The sequence below is a fragment of the Chiloscyllium plagiosum genome, unplaced genomic scaffold, assembly GCF_037043375.1.
Source record: "Chiloscyllium plagiosum isolate Xiang-an unplaced genomic scaffold, Cpla_swu_hap1 HiC_scaffold_9, whole genome shotgun sequence".
In the NCBI taxonomy this organism is placed as follows: Eukaryota; Metazoa; Chordata; class Chondrichthyes; order Orectolobiformes; family Hemiscylliidae; genus Chiloscyllium; species Chiloscyllium plagiosum.
In genome coordinates this window covers 82,300,328-82,320,316 of record NW_028270147.1, presented here as the reverse complement: position 1 = coordinate 82,320,316, position 19,989 = coordinate 82,300,328, and the positions used below count along the sequence as shown (strand labels likewise).

Here is a 19,989-nt window from a genome sequence, read left to right as displayed (position 1 = left end):
CATTTATTTCCGCTGATTTCCAAATTCAGAAGGCAAGGACAATAGAAGTCATGCGCTGAGGTCAAAGGATTTGTAAATTAGTAAAATCTGTAAGATTTCCAGTCCAGAATGCTTGAGACCAAAGTATCCCCGCATTATGGAATGAGAATGCCTAACTACGTGACAGAACCAGAACACACCACAGATACAGACATTGACAATGAAACAAAAAAAAAGTGTTTAAAATATTACAGTAATGTTTATCTAAACACCATATTTTCCATGTTTCTGCCAAGTACTGGACTATATTCAAGCTCCACATTTGCTCAAATATAAATCAGACAGCAGGTGTTTCTGAACAATTGATTTGCAGACCAGAGAGGTTACATAATGCAATCTGTAACACTGGAAGACAGGGAGCAGCAGAAGTTACAAAGGACAAAGTGAGGAGCGAGAGGAAGAGCACACAAATAGAAAAATCCAGTACAATTTGGTGTTTTTCTGAGATGTTTTGGAAGTGAGGATTGGATAAGAAACATATGAATAAGGATTTCTGCTACAACAGGATTTAGGTGGCAGATGGACTCTAGATAGGGAGCAAAATATAGTTTGTATCTCCCACTCAAGACTGAATTGGTCACTGATTATGAACTGCTTGGATGAGTAAAAGTGGTCAATTAGGGAAGTGGGTAAAACCAGGAGCAAAAAAGTGTTCCACTAACATCAGGACCTGAAATGATGTAATTTTAATTTCTTCCAATGACAAACATTGCAAGTCTGACAGAAAAGAATCAGCTATTAAATTGCTGACAATTCTGATCAGACTAAGTAAGCACTGTCAACACAGTATATGAAAAGTTCCATACACCTGATAATACATCATTTGTAGGTCTGATTATTTTGCATGCTGCCAAGGATGGAAACTTAATTTCCAGAGAAGAACACATAATAGAAATGTAATTAGAAGTCTTTGCTGGAGATATAGCTTGCTGTGCAAGAGCATGAATGGAACTAAAAAAGAGCAGTCTCCTTTAGGTGTAATGGCAGTCACTGAGGATGTCATAAGGTGTTCATCATGCTGTTAACAAGGCGAAATCTGGAGTCAAGATTTTAAAAAGAAACCTTGAATTGTGTAGCAACACATTTCTATTTACATTAGTATACTGCTTATCATGATTGCTTTACAGTCAATGAAAGTACTTTTGAAATGTAGTCCCTATTGTAAAGTAGTTAATCCTCCAGCCAATTTGCACGTAAGCTCTCATAAATAGCAACATGATGACCGGCAATGTATTTTGCAATTGATCCAAGAGATAACTATTGGCGTAGATTCACCATGGAACTCCCTCAGTATTAGACCAGCTCAGACTTCTGCACTCAAATCACAGTAGCGGTACTTGAATTCAAAACCTTATGACTCAGAAGTGAGTGCACTGAGACATGGTAAGTATCAGCAGAACTTAGAGTGAGACAAGTTGAAAAGGGCAGAGGGTCCAAAAGTAAGAGTAGAATTATAATAGTTATTAAAGAGTGAAACAAAGATTAGCAAATTTTATTGGTCAGTTTTGATTGCAAGACAGATATGGCTTAAATTACATGCATGCATATTTTATACGCATTCAATTAGTTAAGACTGAATTTGAAGCAATGATCAGTTTAAAATCAAACCCAAAATTGCAGGTGGCATGAATTAGTTGACAAGATCTGTAGAAGATCAATGCCATCCTTTTCAGAAACAGGAGAATGATGTGGAACGGTAGATCACAAAGCCAAAACATTTGTATCTTTGGCCTGTTGCAATGTTCCAATGAAGTATAACACAAGCACAAGGAACAATATCTCATTTTCTACTTAGGCACTCTTACAGCCTTCAGGTATCAATACTGAATTGAACAATCTCAGAAACTATCCAAATATGCATGTTCTCCATTTATTGTATATCCTTTTCTTCTCAGCCATGTTGTGTTTGTGTCTTGTTTACTTTGTACTTCGTAGAAAGGACCAATCTCTCCCTTTCACACCTTAATTTACACCATTTTTACATTTTTCCATTCTCCATGATAAACAAAATCTTTGTCCATTACAGTGGGCCTCTAAACTACCTGATCTCTTACTCATCTGCCTCTGTCAAAAACATAAGGGAATCTACTTTCCAACATCATTCAGTTGTGAAGTCATACCAGACTTGGAATCTTCACTCACTCTCTATCCACAGATGTGCCAGACTTTAACTTCCTCAACATCCTGTGCTTGGGTAACAAAAAGTTATAAGGGTACTTTACAAGGGTGGTTTCAAGGAAGTGAAAATTTTGCATTTTTATTCTTGTGCAACAGGCCAATTAAGGTTCTACTTCCGTCACCATTTCATACATGGAACCTGTTTCGCAACGTCAAATAAATTAAGAGAAATTTAAGTGGCAATAATCTGAAGGAGGGTTAATGTAGTGATCCAGGTAGGATGGCCTATTTGACAGTGAAGATCAGACATCCTCCACTGTAGTGTTAGGGATGCAAAAGGGAAAAAAAATTTAAAAAGTTGATACCACTTGTTATTGTGCGTGCCAGTGATTGACTGAAGAATGATTCTGACGAAAACTGGACCGATTAGTTGGATGGGACTTGAGAAAAAGATTGCCCCTCTCCAAGCACGCAAACTTTGAAAGTTCAACACAAATACTCATTCATCAATCTCCTAATATTACTCAAATACCATATACATTACAACAAATATAGCTTCCGAGGACCAAAGTCAGATCTTGGCTCATTCGAGTTTGTAGATGCTTACCATCTCCTTGGCCAGTGTGCTTGTTATTAGTCTGGGCCCAGGATTTCACAACTGGAGTTGGTACCTCCTGGGTGCTTGGGGCCGGGGATTCTGAACTGGGTGGCTGGGATTCTTGTACTTGGGCTTCAGTAGTACTGTTACTGAAATCACAATTTCTATTATTAGTCCCTTTACAGGAACACACAGTTTCAGTCTTTTCTACCAAAAGCAAGACATTTAGCAGCAAGTATACTAATTTGGGTCACTCTTATAACTATTTCCTTAACTGTCTTATTTAAAACCATCTTTTAGCGCAAGAAGTTTGAAAACTTCAATGCTATCCATCATAAATGAAAACCTGTCAATCATTTAATTATCATAGAGTCATAGAGATGTACAGCATGGAAACAGACCCTTCGGCCCAACCGGTCCATGCCAAGCAGATATCCCAACCCAATCTAGTCCCACCTGCCAGCACCCGGCCCATATCCCCCCAAACCCTTCCTATTCATATACCCATCCAAATGCCTCTTAAATGTCGCAAGTGTACCAGCCTCCACCACATCCTCTGGCAGTTCATTCCATACACGTACCACCCTCTGCGTAAAAAGGTTGCTCCTTAGGTCCCTTTTATATCTTTCCCCTCTCACCCTAAACCTATGCCCTCTAGTTATGGACTCCCCGACCCCTGGGAAAAGACTTTGTCTATTTATCCTATCTATGCCCTCATAATTTTGTAAACCTTTATAAGGTCACCCCTCAGCCTTCGACGCTCCAGGGAAAACAGCCCCAGCTTGTTCAGCCTCTCCCTGTAGCTCAGATCCTCCAACCCTGGCAACATCCTTGTAAATCTTTGCTGAACCTTTTCAAGTTTCACAACATCCTTCCGATAGGAAGGAGACCAGAACTGCACACAATATTCCAACAGTGGCCTAACCAATGTCCTATACAGCTGCAACATGACCTCCCAACTCCTGTACTCAATACTCTGACCAATAAAGGAAAGCATACCAAACACCTTCTTCACTATCCTATCCACCTGTGACTCCACTTTCAAGGAACTATGAACTTGCACTCCAAGGTCTCTTTGTTCAGCAACACTCCCTAGGACCTTACCATTAAGTGTATAAGTCCTGCTAAGATTTGCTTTCCCAAAATGCAGCACTTCGCATTTATCTGAATCCATCTGCCACTTCTCAACCCATTGGCCCATCTGATCCAGATCCTGTTGTAATCTGAGGTAACCCTCTTCGCTGTCCACCACGCCGCCAATTTTGGTATCATCTGCAAACTTACTAACTGTACCGCTTGTGCTCATATCCAAATCATTTATGTAAATGACAAAAAGTAGAGGGCCCAGCACTGATCCTTGTGGCACTCCACTGGTCACAGGCCTCCAGTCTGAAAAACAACCCTCCACCACCACCCTCTGTCTTCTACCTTTGAGCCAGTACTGTATCCAAATGGCTAGTTCTCCCTGTATTCCATGAGATCTAATCTTGCTAATCAGTCTCCCAGGGGGAACCCTGTCGAACGCCTGACTGAAGTCCATTTTGATCACATCTACTGCTCTGCCCTCATCAATCTTCTTTGTTACTTCTTCAAAAAATTCAATCAAGTTTGTGAGACATGATTTCCCACACACAAAGCCATGTTGACTATCCCTAATCAGTCCTTGCCTTTCCAAATACATGTACATCCTGTCCCTCAGGATTCCCTCCAACAACTTGCCCACCACCAAGGTCAGGCTCACCGCTCTATAGTTCCCTGGCTTGTCTTTACCGCCTTTCTTAAACAGTGGCGCCACGTTTGCCAACCTCCAGTCTTCTGGCACCTCACCTGTGACTATCGATGATACAAATATCTCAGCAAGAGGCCCAGCAATTACTTCTCTAGCTTCCCACAGAGTTCTCGGAAATGAGATAATAAGATAACAATTCTTTAAATAAAATCAAGAGTTTCAAATTTCTCATATGACAATGCTGTAATGTCAGGAATTTGAAGAATACATAACACTTTGTAAAATTCAACCTTTTTAAAAGAAAGACATTTTCCTCAGGGAAAGAAAATAATTGACCTCTGTAATATATCCTCTTGAGATGACAATGTCCTAGCCTCAACGGATGCTACACCAATTAGTGTTCTTGACAGCAAACAACCATATTCATAACATAAAAACATTAACTTTGTTTATTAACTAAAGTAGTGTACTTTGCAAGCTGCAATTAGATGTACATTCATTTTAACCTGTGCATACTGAGTGCAATATGATTCTATGAAGACATCTTTATTGCAGACCTACCTTTCCTCTTGTTGTTCAGATTTGGTGACCCATCCTGACCCATCCTTTGGTATAATATTCACATTAGGATCATTTCCCTTGTTCTCCGCTTTGAGGCTTGGAAGATTTGCAGGTGGTGGTATGCGCCGCGAGCTGGCCACTTTGCCCAGGCTCTGTAATCCATGTCGTGCTGCAACTGAGGACAATAACTAAATATTAAGAGCCAAAAGATGAAGGACTTGCATTTTGCAGTACAGATTTCCTTGACAATTGCAGCCATGTTTCTAATGTAACAGGACTTCCTTCTCAATTTCTCAGCATCACAAATAACTGTTAACATGGGTGCAATCTTTTATCAAGAACTTGCCGTCACTGTCTGGAGTAAAAGGATAGACCAGATCTAAAAGTTAAAGTTCTAAATTAGAGGAAGGACAATTTTGATGGTATTAGGCAAGAACTTTCAAAAGTTGACTGTGGCTTATAAAATCATGAGGGCATAGATCAGGTAAATAGCTACAGTCCTATCCCCAGGGTGGGGGGAGTCTAAAACTAGAGGGCATTGATTTAAGGTGAGAGGGACAGATATAAAAGGGATCTACGGGTAAACTTTTTCATGCAGAGCATGGCACGTGCATGGAATGAGATGCCAAAGGAAGTGGTGGTGCCTGTACAATTACAACATTTAAAAGGCATCTGGATGGGTACATGAATAGAGTCATAGAGATGTACAGCATGGAAACAGACCCTTCGGTCCAACCCGTCCAGGAAGGCTTTAGAGAGATGTGGGCCAAATGCTGACAAGAGGGACTAGATAACTTAAAGAAATCTGGTCAGCATGAAGGAGTTGGACCAAGAGGTTCGTTTCCATGTCGTATAGTTCTAGGACTCGGTCTTAAAAATGTTGGTTGTTGCTTTTTTTTCAAAATTGCTAATATGTGCACATAGTTCTTGCCTTGCAACAACTTACATTTATTTCTTATATTCGTATCAGAATAGAAGTAGCATAATGGTCCAGTGTTTTCAGGTACTTGGCCAATCCCCAAACTTATGTGGACAGTTTTATGTTACAACAACAAAAATCATGCCACTGCTACAATATACTAATTATAGAAATGTTAAGAATTCACATCACAATGTGTACACTCTCTAATTCTGGTGTGGCACCAAGAAAACAGCTCTTCTGGAAGAGAAAAGTGAGATGTGTACATGTGGTGTGCACGCAATAGAGAAAAATAACAATGTAATCTAGATCTTCAGCACCAAGGAGGTAAGGAAGTAGTTCGACTGTCCACTCAAAATTCCAGGAAAACGCCAAGGCAAAGGGTGCAACAATATTGATGGTCATAATGATGAAATAACTTACTCAAGCTAAAATAAACTCACCTGAATTTTTCTGAGTCTCTATTGATTTCCCCTTGTACGTGTTAAACAGGTTAAGTGTTGCATACTTGGTTTTCCCATCCTTTACCTTTGTGCTCTGGCCTGACCTCTCTGACATTTCAATGGAAATTCATCTAGTTTGGCACAGCTCGGATCACCCTCAGAACCAGCCACCTCCTGCAAGGAAGCAATGCCAGAAATGATAAGCCAATTCCTTTCTCTCACTTAATGAGAAATTATACTTGTTTAAAAACAAGGACTGCAGATGCTGGAAACCAGGGTCTAGATTACAGTGGTGCTGGAAAAGCACAGCAGGTCAGGCAGCAAATGAGCAGGAAAACCGACGTTTCGGGCAAAAGCCCTTCATCAGGAATAGAGGAGAAATTATACTTGCCAAACCAACTACAAATTAGAAAGATTATTTCAGTCAACATGGAACCAGCCAGATGATTCAAGGAATACTCCCTTCGCTCATCAAGCAGTTTTGTATTTTTGAAAATCTTTCCTTCTCTGCTTCATACTCATTTGTGGCACTGATGGTTAAATGAGAAGGCTTTTCATCATTTGTTGGTACCCCTTATACATTATGAACAAACTTAAAGTCTTCACTTCCATTGAAACTTTTTTCACTCTTATTTTAACACCACACAAATGCAGATATACTTCCATATACATGATACATGGAGAAAAACAGTCAATCCTGAAGTTTGACAGGTGATTCATACAGTTCAATAACAAGGCATTTCTAAGACTTAAAGTTGTACTTGTTTTGCTACGTCAAGAACACGCAGCACATTTGACAATAATTGAGGGATACTGCAACAATGTTGGTTCAGTGGCATCAATTTAGTACTCATGTCAGGTTGCTCAACACAGGATGAATCACAGCCACATCCAACTCTGTCCTCACCAAACAGTACCACTGTTTCACTGGGAGTTTCAAGTCAAGGATTAGCGTAGAAATATGAGCTCAGCTGCAGCATCTCCAGTACTGCAACTGTGATAACACAAGCATGTTCACACATGGCAGATTCTTGTTCCGAGACACTGCCAAATGCATGATTCATTGCCTAGAGGGAATGATTTCCTGGTGCTGATGGTGAGGTGGGGTTTGGGGTGGAAGGTGTTGCATTTGGAACGAAGGATGTCAGGAGAGCAATTAGGGGTGGAATGAGGGGAGTGAGGAACCCAAAACAACTGTACAAAACCTTGAATGTCAACAGAATAAATTAAGACATATGGAACCAGCCAAGGAACACTCCCTTCTCCATTAATCAAGCAGTTTCATATTTCTGAAAGTCTTTCTTGCTCTGTTTCATATTCATTTATGGGCATTGGTGGTTAAATGAGAAGGCTTTTCATTATCATTTGTTGGTACCCTTGTACATTATGAACAAAAATTAAAATCAGCTGTGGACAACAGGCATGCAACTCTCTCAATAAGTCAGAGTATGGAGTATGGGGTTGGGAATATTGTGTGCAATTCTGGTCTCCTTCCTATTGGAAGGATGTTGTGAAACTTGAAAGGGTGCAGAAAAGATTTACAAGGATGTTGCCAGGGTTGGAGGATTTGAGCTATGGGGAGAGGTTGAATAGGCTGGGGCTGTTTTCTCTGGAGCGGAGGCTGAGGGGTGACCTTAGAGGTTTTAAAATTATGAGGGGCATGAATTGGGTAAATAGGTTTAGTGTGAGATGGGCAAGTTATAAAAGAGACCCAAGGGCAACTATTTCATGCAGAGTGTGGCGCATGTATGGAATGAGCTGCCAAAGTGGAGGAGGCTGGTACAATTGCAGCATTTAAAAGGCATCTGGATGGGTATATGAATAGCAAGGGTTTAAGGGGGATATGGGCCAAGTGCTGGCAAATGGGACTAGATTCGGTTAGGATATCTGGGCACCATGGATGAGTTGGACTGAAGGGTCTGTTTCCGTACTGTATATCTCCATGACTCTAAATGATTTGTCAGAAGAAATACTTAATAATAGCTTCAAACTACATACATGTGCTTAATCCAAAATAAGCATCAGGACCAGAAGTGACTGAAGCAAATTAGCCTATGTTAAAATGTCATGTATATCAAAAAGTAACCAAGAGACGGAGTTGAGATTTCCCCCGCATCCAGTTTCACATTGACAGGATAGCAAGTTAACACAATTACAAAGAACCTGAAGAGAGTATGAGAATTTAACAGCTTCAAAAATTGTTGAAATATGTTTAAATTGCAGATTTTTTAAATGGTGAGAATACAGAAAGCTGTAATAGAGAATCTAAGTGCTCTTGCACATGGGTCACTAAAGTTTAGCATGCTGACAGAATAATCAGGAAAGCAAATCAGAAATTGACCTTTATTGCAAAACAGTTGGGAAAATTAAATATAATTGTAGAGGGCATTTTTGACATTGTTTCTGGAGTACTTTGCACTTTTGATCTTAAGGAGGAATAAATTAACCAATAGAAGTTCAGAGAAGATTCACCAAGGCTTGATTCTTGGAATGAATGCACCATACGATGAGAAAAGGTTGAACAGGTGGGCTTACGCTCACTGGAGTTTAGAAGAGTCAAAGATGAGCTTATTATGAGGGGGCTTGACTGTACTTTCTTTGGAAGAATCTAAAACTAACTGGGGGGCGGGGGGAGAACACTTTAAATTCAGAAGTCTCCTATTCAAGATGGAGGTAAGGAAGAACTTCTTCTCAAAAGATTGTTAGGAGTAGTAAGGCTAGGTAATTGAGCAAATTCGAGATTGAGCAAGATTATTTGTTGATCACCAAAGAGTTAAATGTGAAATGGGGCAGGAAGGAAAGTGAAGCTCAGCCAGTCCACATAGCTATGATCTTACTGAATAGCAAAGCAAGTTTGGTGCAATGAATGGCCTCCCTTTGCTTCCCATTTCTTATGTAGCCTTTGAAGGATGTAATCAATTTGAGGTCCTTAAAGAGGCACATCCTGTTAATGAGGTGTAACTAGGTTTTTATGATGTAAGTCATAAGTACAACTGAGTAGCCTCTGTTGTCTGAGAACATTTTTGTAATGCCGATTTTAGGCTGAAAACAGAAAAGCTCAATATGTTATGAAAAACATGTATGGTAGTATCTTATAATCTTGTCTGAAAATCTTCTTGATCTGACAACGAATTCAATTTAACTTTAACTTTTAATTTCAGAAAAAATGAAATAGACAGCCCAGTATTTAGAGCATTTTGCAGACGATTTGGAAGTCAGTTGCAAGCATCTTAGTTTTCCCAGTGTCCATAAAATCTGGCCAATATTTTTTACAGTATTTTGACAATGGGTGTGATGCAGCTGCTTACGATCTAAATAAGGAAAATCTAGCTTATATGCAGCTCTGCATAAAGGGGGAAGGTCTATTTCTGCTCCTAATTTAGATGATCATAATCAATGGTAATATTTAATGTATCCAAACATTTTGTACATCTGCATGTTGAGAAAATACCTTGATATATAGCTGAAATAAAACTTACGTGATATTTGATAATTACCTGTAATCTACTAGAAAAGTATTTCTTTTCTGTCTCTCGCTCAAGGTCGCAAGTCTTAATCACAATCTGTAAATGACAATTAGAGTGTTTTTTTCCCATACCATATCTATATTCAGACCCACCAATACAAGCTATTCCAAAGCTTGGCTACTTGCATTCCTATGATCCAGTTATATTTGTTTTCTATGTGGCTAAAGTCCATAACCAGTCCAGTGAAGCCACATATGTCCAGGTAACAATTTACCCAGTAAAAATAAGCCAGCCAGCAAGGAATTATCATTCAGAATATCGGAATCAAAACAGCTTGGTCTTGCTTGAAAAGGATTATATCTTTAGTAATGCACCCAGTTACTGCTGACAGTATTTTGCTTGTGACAAAATAATCTAGCTCTGCTTCAGAATCTTTTAGTTACTAATGACAAAAGACATTAAGTCTGCTGAAAAAAAGATAACAACACCTGATGGAAGATATTGCAGTCCACCTCCTTACAAATTATTCATGTTCTCGAAACAAACTTGCATAGCAACATTCATGATACAACAGTCCACTGAAAGACATGCATATTAATTTGGGTTCTATGGCCAACTAACAACCTCTGTCATCTGTCAGTACTTCAAGGTTAATGTTGTGACAATTTAGTTTGTTTTTAAATATGATTTATTTTCCTCCCTTGATGTACCTATTCAGTTATGAATAGGAGCAGAACATTTAACCCCTCAGATTTGTTTTGCCCTCGCATGAAGTTATGGCTGATGTATGACCTAACTCCATATACCCACTCTTGAACCATCTTCTTAATTTCTTTGGGTAATACAAATTCATGAGCTTTTTAAAAAAATTAATAACTGATCAGCATCAATTGCCATTTACAGAACACAATATTAAACTTTCAGCACCTGTTCATGTAGTGGTATTTGACGTCTTTCTGAAAAGGCTCTACTCTTAATTTTTTGGATTTTGTGGAGTTAAGCACTGGGGGGCCACCACTGAAGTTACTTTCTACCCATCAGTTCCCCTTAATCCGCTGAAATATCAATCAAAACACTCGAGCTTCAGGGGTTTCAAGAGTACCACCCTTGTTCAAATGACACAAAAAGAGTTTAGCAAAAACAGTTGAAATAGATATCAGGTTTCAATTTTAAATGTGGTAATGAAAATATATTGTAAAGTTTCTTACAAAAAGGCTTTCCAGCATTTGAAGTGCAACACCATATGTTAAACAAACTTATATTAAAAGAAGAAATTTAATTCCATTTCAGAATATCTTAGCATATCTACAATGAAGAAGGGTTAGAGCATCATTTAAATGATTAGGACATGGGTCTGCAACCTGGGACTCTTCAGCAAGTCATTTGCAGTTCAACTTTTTCTAGTTAAATTACTTAATACTTATTTAAGTTGAAAAGATTAAACAAATAAGAATTGAGTTTTAATCATGCTGATAAAATGTGAATCCTGATGCTCTATGCTGTGGTCGCAAATTATTTTAATGAATTTTTTTTTAAAAATGAACTTGTTTCAGCACTATTGGCAGAGCACGGTATTGATAATGCTTTTAGTTTGAGGACAGGTAACATAATGGTAATCATTGGATTTCAATGATATGATCATAAATTATTCTGACTGAATGATAGGCTTTTGTAAATACAAGAACAAATAATGAAAAAAATTATTCTTTTAAAAGATAACTTTACTGACAATTATATTAAAAGGACAAAACAGATTATTATTTTAACTTTTCTATTGATACATAAATTGAAGAGTGTAACTTGCCAATCATCCTGTACATGGTTTGGAAATGCCAAATTTTTGTATTAAAATGAAAACTTTGAGAGACATGGTTAGAAAGATTATTTAGGCTACAAAAAGGTCACTGATCCCAGACTAGGATTTGAAACCAAAAGGTTAAGATTTAAATACACCTTTGCATCATTGCTAGCTGAATTAGATGGTAGTTAATTTTGCCCATTTCCTCTTTAACAGAAAACCATCCTGAAATTAGAATTCTGTTTCATTCTTTGCCCGTGCGTTGATCCAAAGCACTTTGCAAGGTAGACTCTTACAATTTTAATGTTTCATGTCATCAGCAACTGCAAAATGATAGACTGTTTTAAGTTATTGAGCTTTCTGCTTATATAATTAAAGCTAAGGTAGTTGTTTAACAAAAAAAATTAAGGGATATGGTGGGAGCACGGGTACGTGGGTCTGAGCCCACTAGCCATGACCTTATCGAGTGGCAGAGTAGGTGCAAAGGACTAGATTGCCTACTCCTGGTTCTTATATTTCAAATAGTTCTAATTTAATGGAACTTCACAAAGTTGTTTAGATAAATGAAATGATTTTAACAACAATGTTTCATTGCGCACTACAAATACCTTTGAGATTTTTATTACATTTAAAAACGCAGCAGGAAAATATTTTATACTTATCTGAAGTGAACTTCGATAAATACATACATGAACTTTCTAATTTGCAGAATAGAACTTTTTCTGGTCAAATTACTTAACATTGTCTAACCTTTTCAAATTAAATAAAATAAGAGTTGTGTTTTTATCATGCTGATAAAATGAGAATTACTGTTGGGCTGTGGGATTGGCAACATTCTAATTAGAAATACGCAGGCGATGTTTGTAAAAATACAATTTATGGAAAGAACCTCATACTGTATATAATTTTATAAAACCTGTTCTATAATTAATATAAGTCATTTCCTAGAACCACAGATCATCTAGTGACTTAGATGTCATGCTTGAATTAAGTGACGGCTGATGTGTAACATATAGCTGATGTGAAAACTCAAGTTTTGGGAATACAGCTAAAGGAAGGCATTTTTAATTGCTTTCAGTTTGTGAGAACTAACTACTTTTACAAAAAGGAAGAGACAAAACTATGATGATTGGGTTGCACAGTCTACGGCTGTAGAAATGTTTATCCACAAATAAATGATAAAAAAAGCACTAAGGATGGGTTTAAGTTCTATGCTTCATCACCTGGATTTTTACAAAGTAACTTAATTTTCCTGTAGATATTAACACATACTATATTAACACAGCACGTACTGTGAGTTAGAGGGAAAAACAGAGCTATTGGTTCAAGTTCTGGAGTCCCAATTGTTGAAAATTGTCACATGGTGCAGTGCATTGGGTACATGATGTGAACAGATAGAGATAAATAATTTTGAGAGACATTCTTATCTATCACCTCATCACTTAGACTTATAGTACTTGGTACCTGGCCAGACATGGGTCAAATACACATATGAAACTAGATAGGGAGAATGGAGAAACAGAGCAAGGATAAAAAAAGTAAGGGGCAAGAGGTGTCAGATTCCAAAATGATTCTTACAGTTGAGTTGAACAAAGTCAAAATGTACAACAAAAAAAAACTACATTCAAGTAGGTGCAAAAGATAATTAATGAGGGAGAACATTCAGGTGAGAGGGCAGACTGGGGGGGGGGGGGGGGGGGGGGGGGAGAGATCAGGCCGCAGAGGAGGGCAGACAAGGAAGGGAGGGCCCCAGTGGAGGGCAAAGGAAGGTGGGGCGGGGGCAGGGCCAGGCTAGGGCAGAGGAAGGTGGGGAAACGGCGGGGCCAGGTGAGGGCAGAGGAGGGTGGGGTGGGGCCAGACGAGGGCAGAGGAATGCGGGCGAGTGGGGCCAGACGAGGGCAGAGGAAGGCGGGGGCTGGGACGAGGGCGGGGGGGCACCAGACGAGGGCAGAGGAAGGTTGGGGGAGGGGGGGGGGGGGGGAGGAGCCACCAGACGAGGAGAAAGGTGGGGGGCACCAGACAATGGGTTGGGGTGCCAGAGGAGGAGGTGAGCGCTAGAGGAGGGCGGGTGCCAGAGAAGGGCAGAGGGGGTGGCCCGCCATATGAATTGGGTACATGATGTGAACAGATAGAGATAAATAATTTTGAGAGACATTCTTATCTATCACCTCATCACTTAGACTTATAGTACTTGGTTCTGGATCAGTGGTGCTGGAAGAGCACAGCAATTCAGGCAGCATCCGAAGACAGGCAAAATCGACGTTTCGGGCAAAAGCCCTTCATCAGGAAACAATAGTACTTGGTACCTGGCCAGACATGGGTCAAATACACATATGAAACTAGATAGTGGGGGTGCCAGAAGAGGGCTGGGGAGGGGTTGGTGTGCCAGAGGAGGGCAGAACAGAGGGCGTGCCACCAGAGGAGGAGGGCACCAGAGGATGGGCAGAGAAGGGGGGGGTGGGGGGCCGAGCAAAAAAAGACAGACACCTGGCATTTATATAGCGCATTTGGGGCCATCCTGTGGCAGTTTAAATTCATCGTCCTCTCTCCTGACTTCAATGCCCATCTCAAGATCTCTCCCTCCATATAATTTCAGACATTTTTACATGCCACCCTTTTCATGCTGTAATTACATGTCCGTCAATATCAAACTCAGACAGAATGATTTCTTTTTACCCTCTTCCCGTTCTTCATCCCAATGCCGCTCTGTTAAAATCCCTCAAATGGGCGACTTAAAATTGTTTTCTTTTCAATTTCCAGCTGCATTGTTTTTACCTCCCTCACCACCTGCAGCACAGTATTCATTAGAACATTGCTGCAGCTACTGATCTACTCAATCAGGCTTCATACCCTCACTATAGTCATTTCCCACATATTCTCATTCCTAGTTCCCACAGGCCGAAGGAATATCAACTTCAAGTCCACAGTCACCAATGGCCGACTCTCACCGTCAGGTTTGGCTGGACTACATGGAACACCATTGGGCCCTGCTATTGTTTATTCTCATGAATAAAGTGGAATGCAAAAAGAACCTTTATTTGCATGATTTGGAGACGCCGGTGATGGACTGGGTGCACAAAGTTACAAATCACACAACACCAGGTTATGGTCCAACAGGTTTAATTGGAAGCACTAGCTTTCGGAGTGCTGCTCCTTCATCAGGTGGTTGTGGTACTCCAAAAGCCAGTGTGCTTCCAATTAAACCTGTTGGATTGTAACCTGGTGTGTGTGATTTTTAAACTTTATTTGCATGATCCCTAACTTCATGCATATCTCTAAATTCTGTTCTACCTGTCTGAGCTCTGAGCTCACATTATTATCTAGGTTCTTGCTCTTTCAATCTATTCTCATTAAACTGATCATGCAGCTTTCCCTCCTGCCCTTAATTAAATGTTTGTGTGTTCTCTTCTTAAATGCTGCCTCTCACCCCTGCAATTCCACTGAGACCTCTCCTAACAAAAAAAATAGCTTGATCCCTCTCTCACTGTGAACTAATCACCATATCCACAACCTCCCTTTTATAAGTTCTTTGAATGTTTTGTTGCCCTGGGCCAATGGGCTGAGAAGTGGCAGATGGAGTTTTATTTAGATAAATGTGAGGTGCTGCATTTTAGGAAAGCAAATCTTAGCAGGACTTATACACTTAATGGTAAGGTCCTCGAGAGAGTGTTGCTGAACAAAGAGACCTTGGAATGCAGGTCCAAAGCTCCTTGAAAGTGGAGTCACAGGTCGATAGGATAGTGAAGGCAGCATTTGTTATGCTTTCCTTTATTGGTCAGAGTATTGAGTACAGGAATTGGGAGGTCATGTTGCGGCTGTACCGGACATTGGTTAGACCACCGTTGGAATATCACATGCAATTCTGGTCTTCTTCCTATCGGAAAGATGTTGTGAAACTTGAAAGGGCTCAGAAAAGATTTACAAGGATGTTGCCAGAGTTGGGCCAGGGCTGTTTTCCCTGGAGCGTCAGAGGTTGAGGGATGACCTTATAGAGGTTTATAAAATCACGAGGGGCATGGATAGGGTAAATAGACAAAGTCTTTTCCCTGGGGTGGGGGAGTCCAGAACTAGAGGGCAGAGATTTAGGGTGAGAGGGGAAAGATATAAAAGAGACCCAAGAGGCAACTTTTTCACTCAGAGGGTGGTACATGTACAGAATGAGCTGCCAAAGGAAGTGGTGAAAGCTAATACAATTGCAACATTTGAAAAGGCTTCTGGATGGGTATATGAATAGGAAGGGTTTGAACGGATATGGGCCAGGTGCTGACAGGTGGAACTAGATTGGGTTAACTGGTCGGCATGGATGAGCTGGACCGAAGGGTCTGTTTCCATGCTGTACATCTTTATGACTCTGAAAATGGGGTCCCCTTCCCCCAAAATGTTATTATATCATTCCACACACAGGTTTCAGACCATGACCTTAGAAAACTACGACTTCTGAAATCTCTCACAATCTTGAACACAGATTGAACTGTATAGGCATGCTCACAATCTTACCTCTTCAATCCACAACGACAGAAACTCCTAAATTTTCACTGCTACTGAAGATCCCCAAGGAACTATTTCTGGCTGTTGCAACTTCTGCGTTTATCACTTGCAATGCAAAACCAGCCGAAGTGTGGAATACGATGTCATCTCGCCAGCACCTTACCTGACTCTTACTTTTCATTTTGTTTGTCGGGAGAACAGAGGTTCTGTCCAAAACCTTCAGGATTAACATCATTGTTTTAAATGCCATCACAAACCTCTCCCAGGCCAACTAATCATAACTGAGTTGAGCTTCTAGCTGCAGGAAGCGTCTTTCACTTCAGTGAGACTACCAATTTCTGTTTCTGCTGCAGCTCTCCTGTTATGGAAACCTTCATTCGCAACCCTAATTATCTATTCCAAAACTGTCTGAGATGACCATCACCTTCCAGCCTACATAAGCGAAGCAGAGTATTGGATAAGCTGGGTTCATATTAACTTGTACCAAATTCTATTTCTCCAGTTCACAAATTAGTCATCTCAAATCTGATAAAATTCTCATTATTGCTTTTGAATCTGCTCATGGGCTCATTATCTCTATGTCTATGATCTACTCCAGTCCTACAAGTCTTTAAAAATCTGTGCTCCACCAAATCTGGCATCTTGGGGATCCAAAATTTTAAACTGTGTTCACAAAGCACCTTTTGAAATCCTTTGAAGTGTTATAGGTGCTTTATGAACACAATTATTAAGTTATTAAGCATAATATTCCAATATCCTCAAAACTAGAGCAGCACCATAAAAAGGGACACAATGAACCAAATGCTTCCTTCTATGCTAGATCATTCTTTGGAAAAGATTGGTGGAATTCTGGAACACTCTCCTTAAAGTTATGGACCATGCATGAATTGCAATTTTAGACAATAAGTAATAAAATTTTGTAAGGCAAGAGTATCATAGATGTGGAACAATGGCTTACAAGTAACAGGTACAGATCATCATGGTCAAATTAAATGGTTGAAAAGACTTAACAGACTGGATAGCATACACTGACTCCTACAGTCAAAATAAGTACAGTTGGTATGGTACGTGGTCATCCAAAAGCACCACAGAAGAAAGTGACTGCTAAGAATCATGCCAGGGTATCAAAGGTGAAGCATTAGCATTGATTGAGAGATAGCTTTGGGCCAAGGTTAAAGTAAATGGATATTTTTCTAATTGGGAAAATAAAGTGAGTAAAAGAGATTATCACTAGGTATATGTGATCTTTAAAAGAAATTTGCGTATAGAAATTAAACAGATTTTGAATTTGTACATTCGATATCAAATGCAAGAAAATGACAATGAATACGTTGGCTCGGTTATGGTTTTTTGGGATGTTGGGATTGACTGTAACCCAAGAACCTAAAGAAACTAAAAAACTGTGTTTACAGGAGATCTAACCTAAGTTACATTGCCTTTTAAAAGGGAATCAAATAAAGTCTCGAAAAGGAAAAAGTGTTTGCAGAGCTGTAATTCTTGCAAATAACCGTCCAGGTACAATGGGCCAAATGGTATCCTTCAGCATCAGCTTATGTTCTAAGTGTTTAAAATTATAATATTTGTTCAGTCAGCACAAGGGTCTGTCACTCAAAATTTGTTCAAGAAGAAAGCAGCAGAGGTTATGAATTTCTTCAGGGGTAATTGTTAAGACACAGATACCGGAACAACGATATTAAAAGGAGAAATTAAATTCTCAATAGTGAATATTAAACACTGCTTGGCAAGGACCAGAAAAAATGGAATTACTGTTGATAACCGAACCTTTAAAAAGACTTCATGCAATGAATAGCTATTGTGCCCCTAGACAGCGAAGCCACTCAACCAGGAAAACATCATAATGGTGTGAGATTCTGTACTCATCCGATGCTTATTTACATAATTTTCAGCAATAGTAACCGAACAGCAATCAGAAGGAAATCCTGGGCTATTCCAGAATTTTTATTTATACCAACCTTTATTTTTACAATATATAGATACAGACGTTTGACTAGAGGTTGAACTTTTCTTGAAAAAGGGATAAGAAATCACATCCATTGTGGTGACAAAAATATATGAAGCAATGGAAACTAAAGTTCTGAAGCTAAGATATTGTTTCAGGGCTGTCAAAGCACCGAAAGTTTAAAAATATTTTGTGTTGAAAACAAAAGCCCATAATCTAAAATATTTACACAAGCATGCTTTTGCACTTCTGATTCGGAGAATATTGCGAAGTACGGCACAATCATGTTACGGAATATTTTAAAACGGTGGTCACTGGAACAATTAATAGCAACCACTGGTGTAAAACTGGATATAAATACTGACTGTGCTTTGCCCCGGTTTTGTTGGGGTTTTTTTTTGAAAAGGAAGTTATATCCGCTTACTCATGCAGTTGTACAGCACATCTTGCTCATCCAACGCTCACCAAACTTAACAACCATATTTGCACGCTGCACCCTTCTGGAGAAGGCCCAACATAATCGCGCTTCCTCTTCCGTAATTATACCTCCCCTCGGGGGAGGGGGGGAACAAAGGCATCCTCAAAACGACGGGAACGTTAAAATAAAAACTGAGCGGCTCGCGAAGTCGAAACCCAAGCCTTTCGTCCAGATATGGATTATAAAACTCACTGCTAAAAAATCAATCCCAAACTCTGCTGCATTGCTGCAGTCTTGCGGATTGGGGGGTGGGGGGGGGGGGGAGCGGAATGAAGAGAGAGAGAGAGAGAGAGAGGAGAGGGAGAAAGGTAGGGAGGAGAAGGAACCAGATAGAAAAGAAAAGGAAGGAAATCCTTCTCCCTCCTTTCCTCGCTTTCCCCCCCACACACAGATGATGTAACCTGAAATGCCCTTTCGGATTCACCAGCCAGATGGCTTTTTTTTCCCCCCTTGCGGGAGGCTGAAAACGGACGCGCAACAGAGAGAAAACACAGGGGCTGGGGAACAAAGGCACAAGGATCCCCGGCGGAAGGCGAAGCAAGGCCTCGGCGCGGAGTCGGGAGGGATCGGCTCGGATGGAGAGGCCTTACAGACAAGGCAAAGCTGCAGTGCGGCAACCTCCGGGCCTTCTGTCATACTCCCCGCTCCCCGTCACCGCCAGGGAAAGGGCAGCCCCGGGCTCACAGAGTTACCCAGGGTAGACATTAGGGTAAAACAAGGAAAGGGGGGGGGGAGGGGAGGGGGGGGGGAGAGATCGCCGTTAAAGAGCCGGCTTGTCAGGCCCGAGGCCCGACCCCCCTAGTACACTTGCCCACTTACCACTCGGCGTGCCCCTGGATCGTCCCGCTTTGCTGGGTTTCTCTCCGTCGAACAGCAGAGCGCTGCTTGAAGAAAATGTGTCGGCGAAGAAGCCGGATGTGGCTCGGGCCGGTGTTCAGAAGGGCCGGACTTCGCGATCAAGAAGCTGTCACTCAGTCGGCGGCTGCGACCTCCTCTTCCTCCAGCCAACCAATCAGACGCTACTGCGACTCGCAAAGAGAGACGTCCGCCAGAGGACAGCGCGTTTACGTCAGCTCGCTCTGCGTCCGTCTGCCCAGGCCTTGGTTGGGGGTTGGGGGGTCAACGGCGTATGACGTCGATGCGCCGCGCCCCCATCCCAACCCACGCACGCTGGTCGGGACTAAACGTCAACACGCTCTGACGTCATTGTGCAACCCGTTTCACCCCCCCCCCTCAACTCCCACCCACGCTAGCCGGAAGTATAAGTCAGCGCGCCCTGCAGTCGACGATCCCAGAAAGGGACGGTGTATGACGTCAAAGCCCATCCCCCACCCCCATCGCTCCAACACTGATCGGAAGTAGAACGTCAGCCCGCTGGGTCAACACCGCAG

The 19,989-nt window shown here is 40.8% G+C and overlaps 1 protein-coding gene across 10 annotated transcripts in view; it reads right to left on the bottom strand.

Annotated features, from left to right (window-relative positions):
• Window positions 1-19,571, bottom strand: part of prrc2c (proline-rich coiled-coil 2C) — an 83,637-nt gene extending 64,066 nt beyond the window's left edge. For 3 of the 10 annotated variants that reach the window (XM_043699861.2, XM_043699864.2, XM_043699865.2), the window contains exons 1-5: window positions 19,418-19,545; window positions 9,905-9,970; window positions 6,408-6,581; window positions 5,046-5,220; window positions 2,765-2,904 (exon numbers count right to left, since the gene is read on the bottom strand). In XM_043699861.2, coding sequence (XP_043555796.2) covers window positions 2,765-2,904; window positions 5,046-5,220; window positions 6,408-6,522 — 430 coding nt within the window. In that variant the 5' untranslated portion in view covers window positions 6,523-6,581; window positions 9,905-9,970; window positions 19,418-19,545. Of the gene's footprint in view, window positions 1-2,764; window positions 2,905-5,045; window positions 5,221-6,407; window positions 6,582-9,904; window positions 9,971-19,417 lie in introns of all 10 variants that reach the window. The other 7 variants (XM_043699868.2, XM_043699867.2, XM_087990874.1 and 4 more) reach the window with 4 other exon arrangements.
• Window positions 19,572-19,989: the final 418 nt, after the last annotated feature.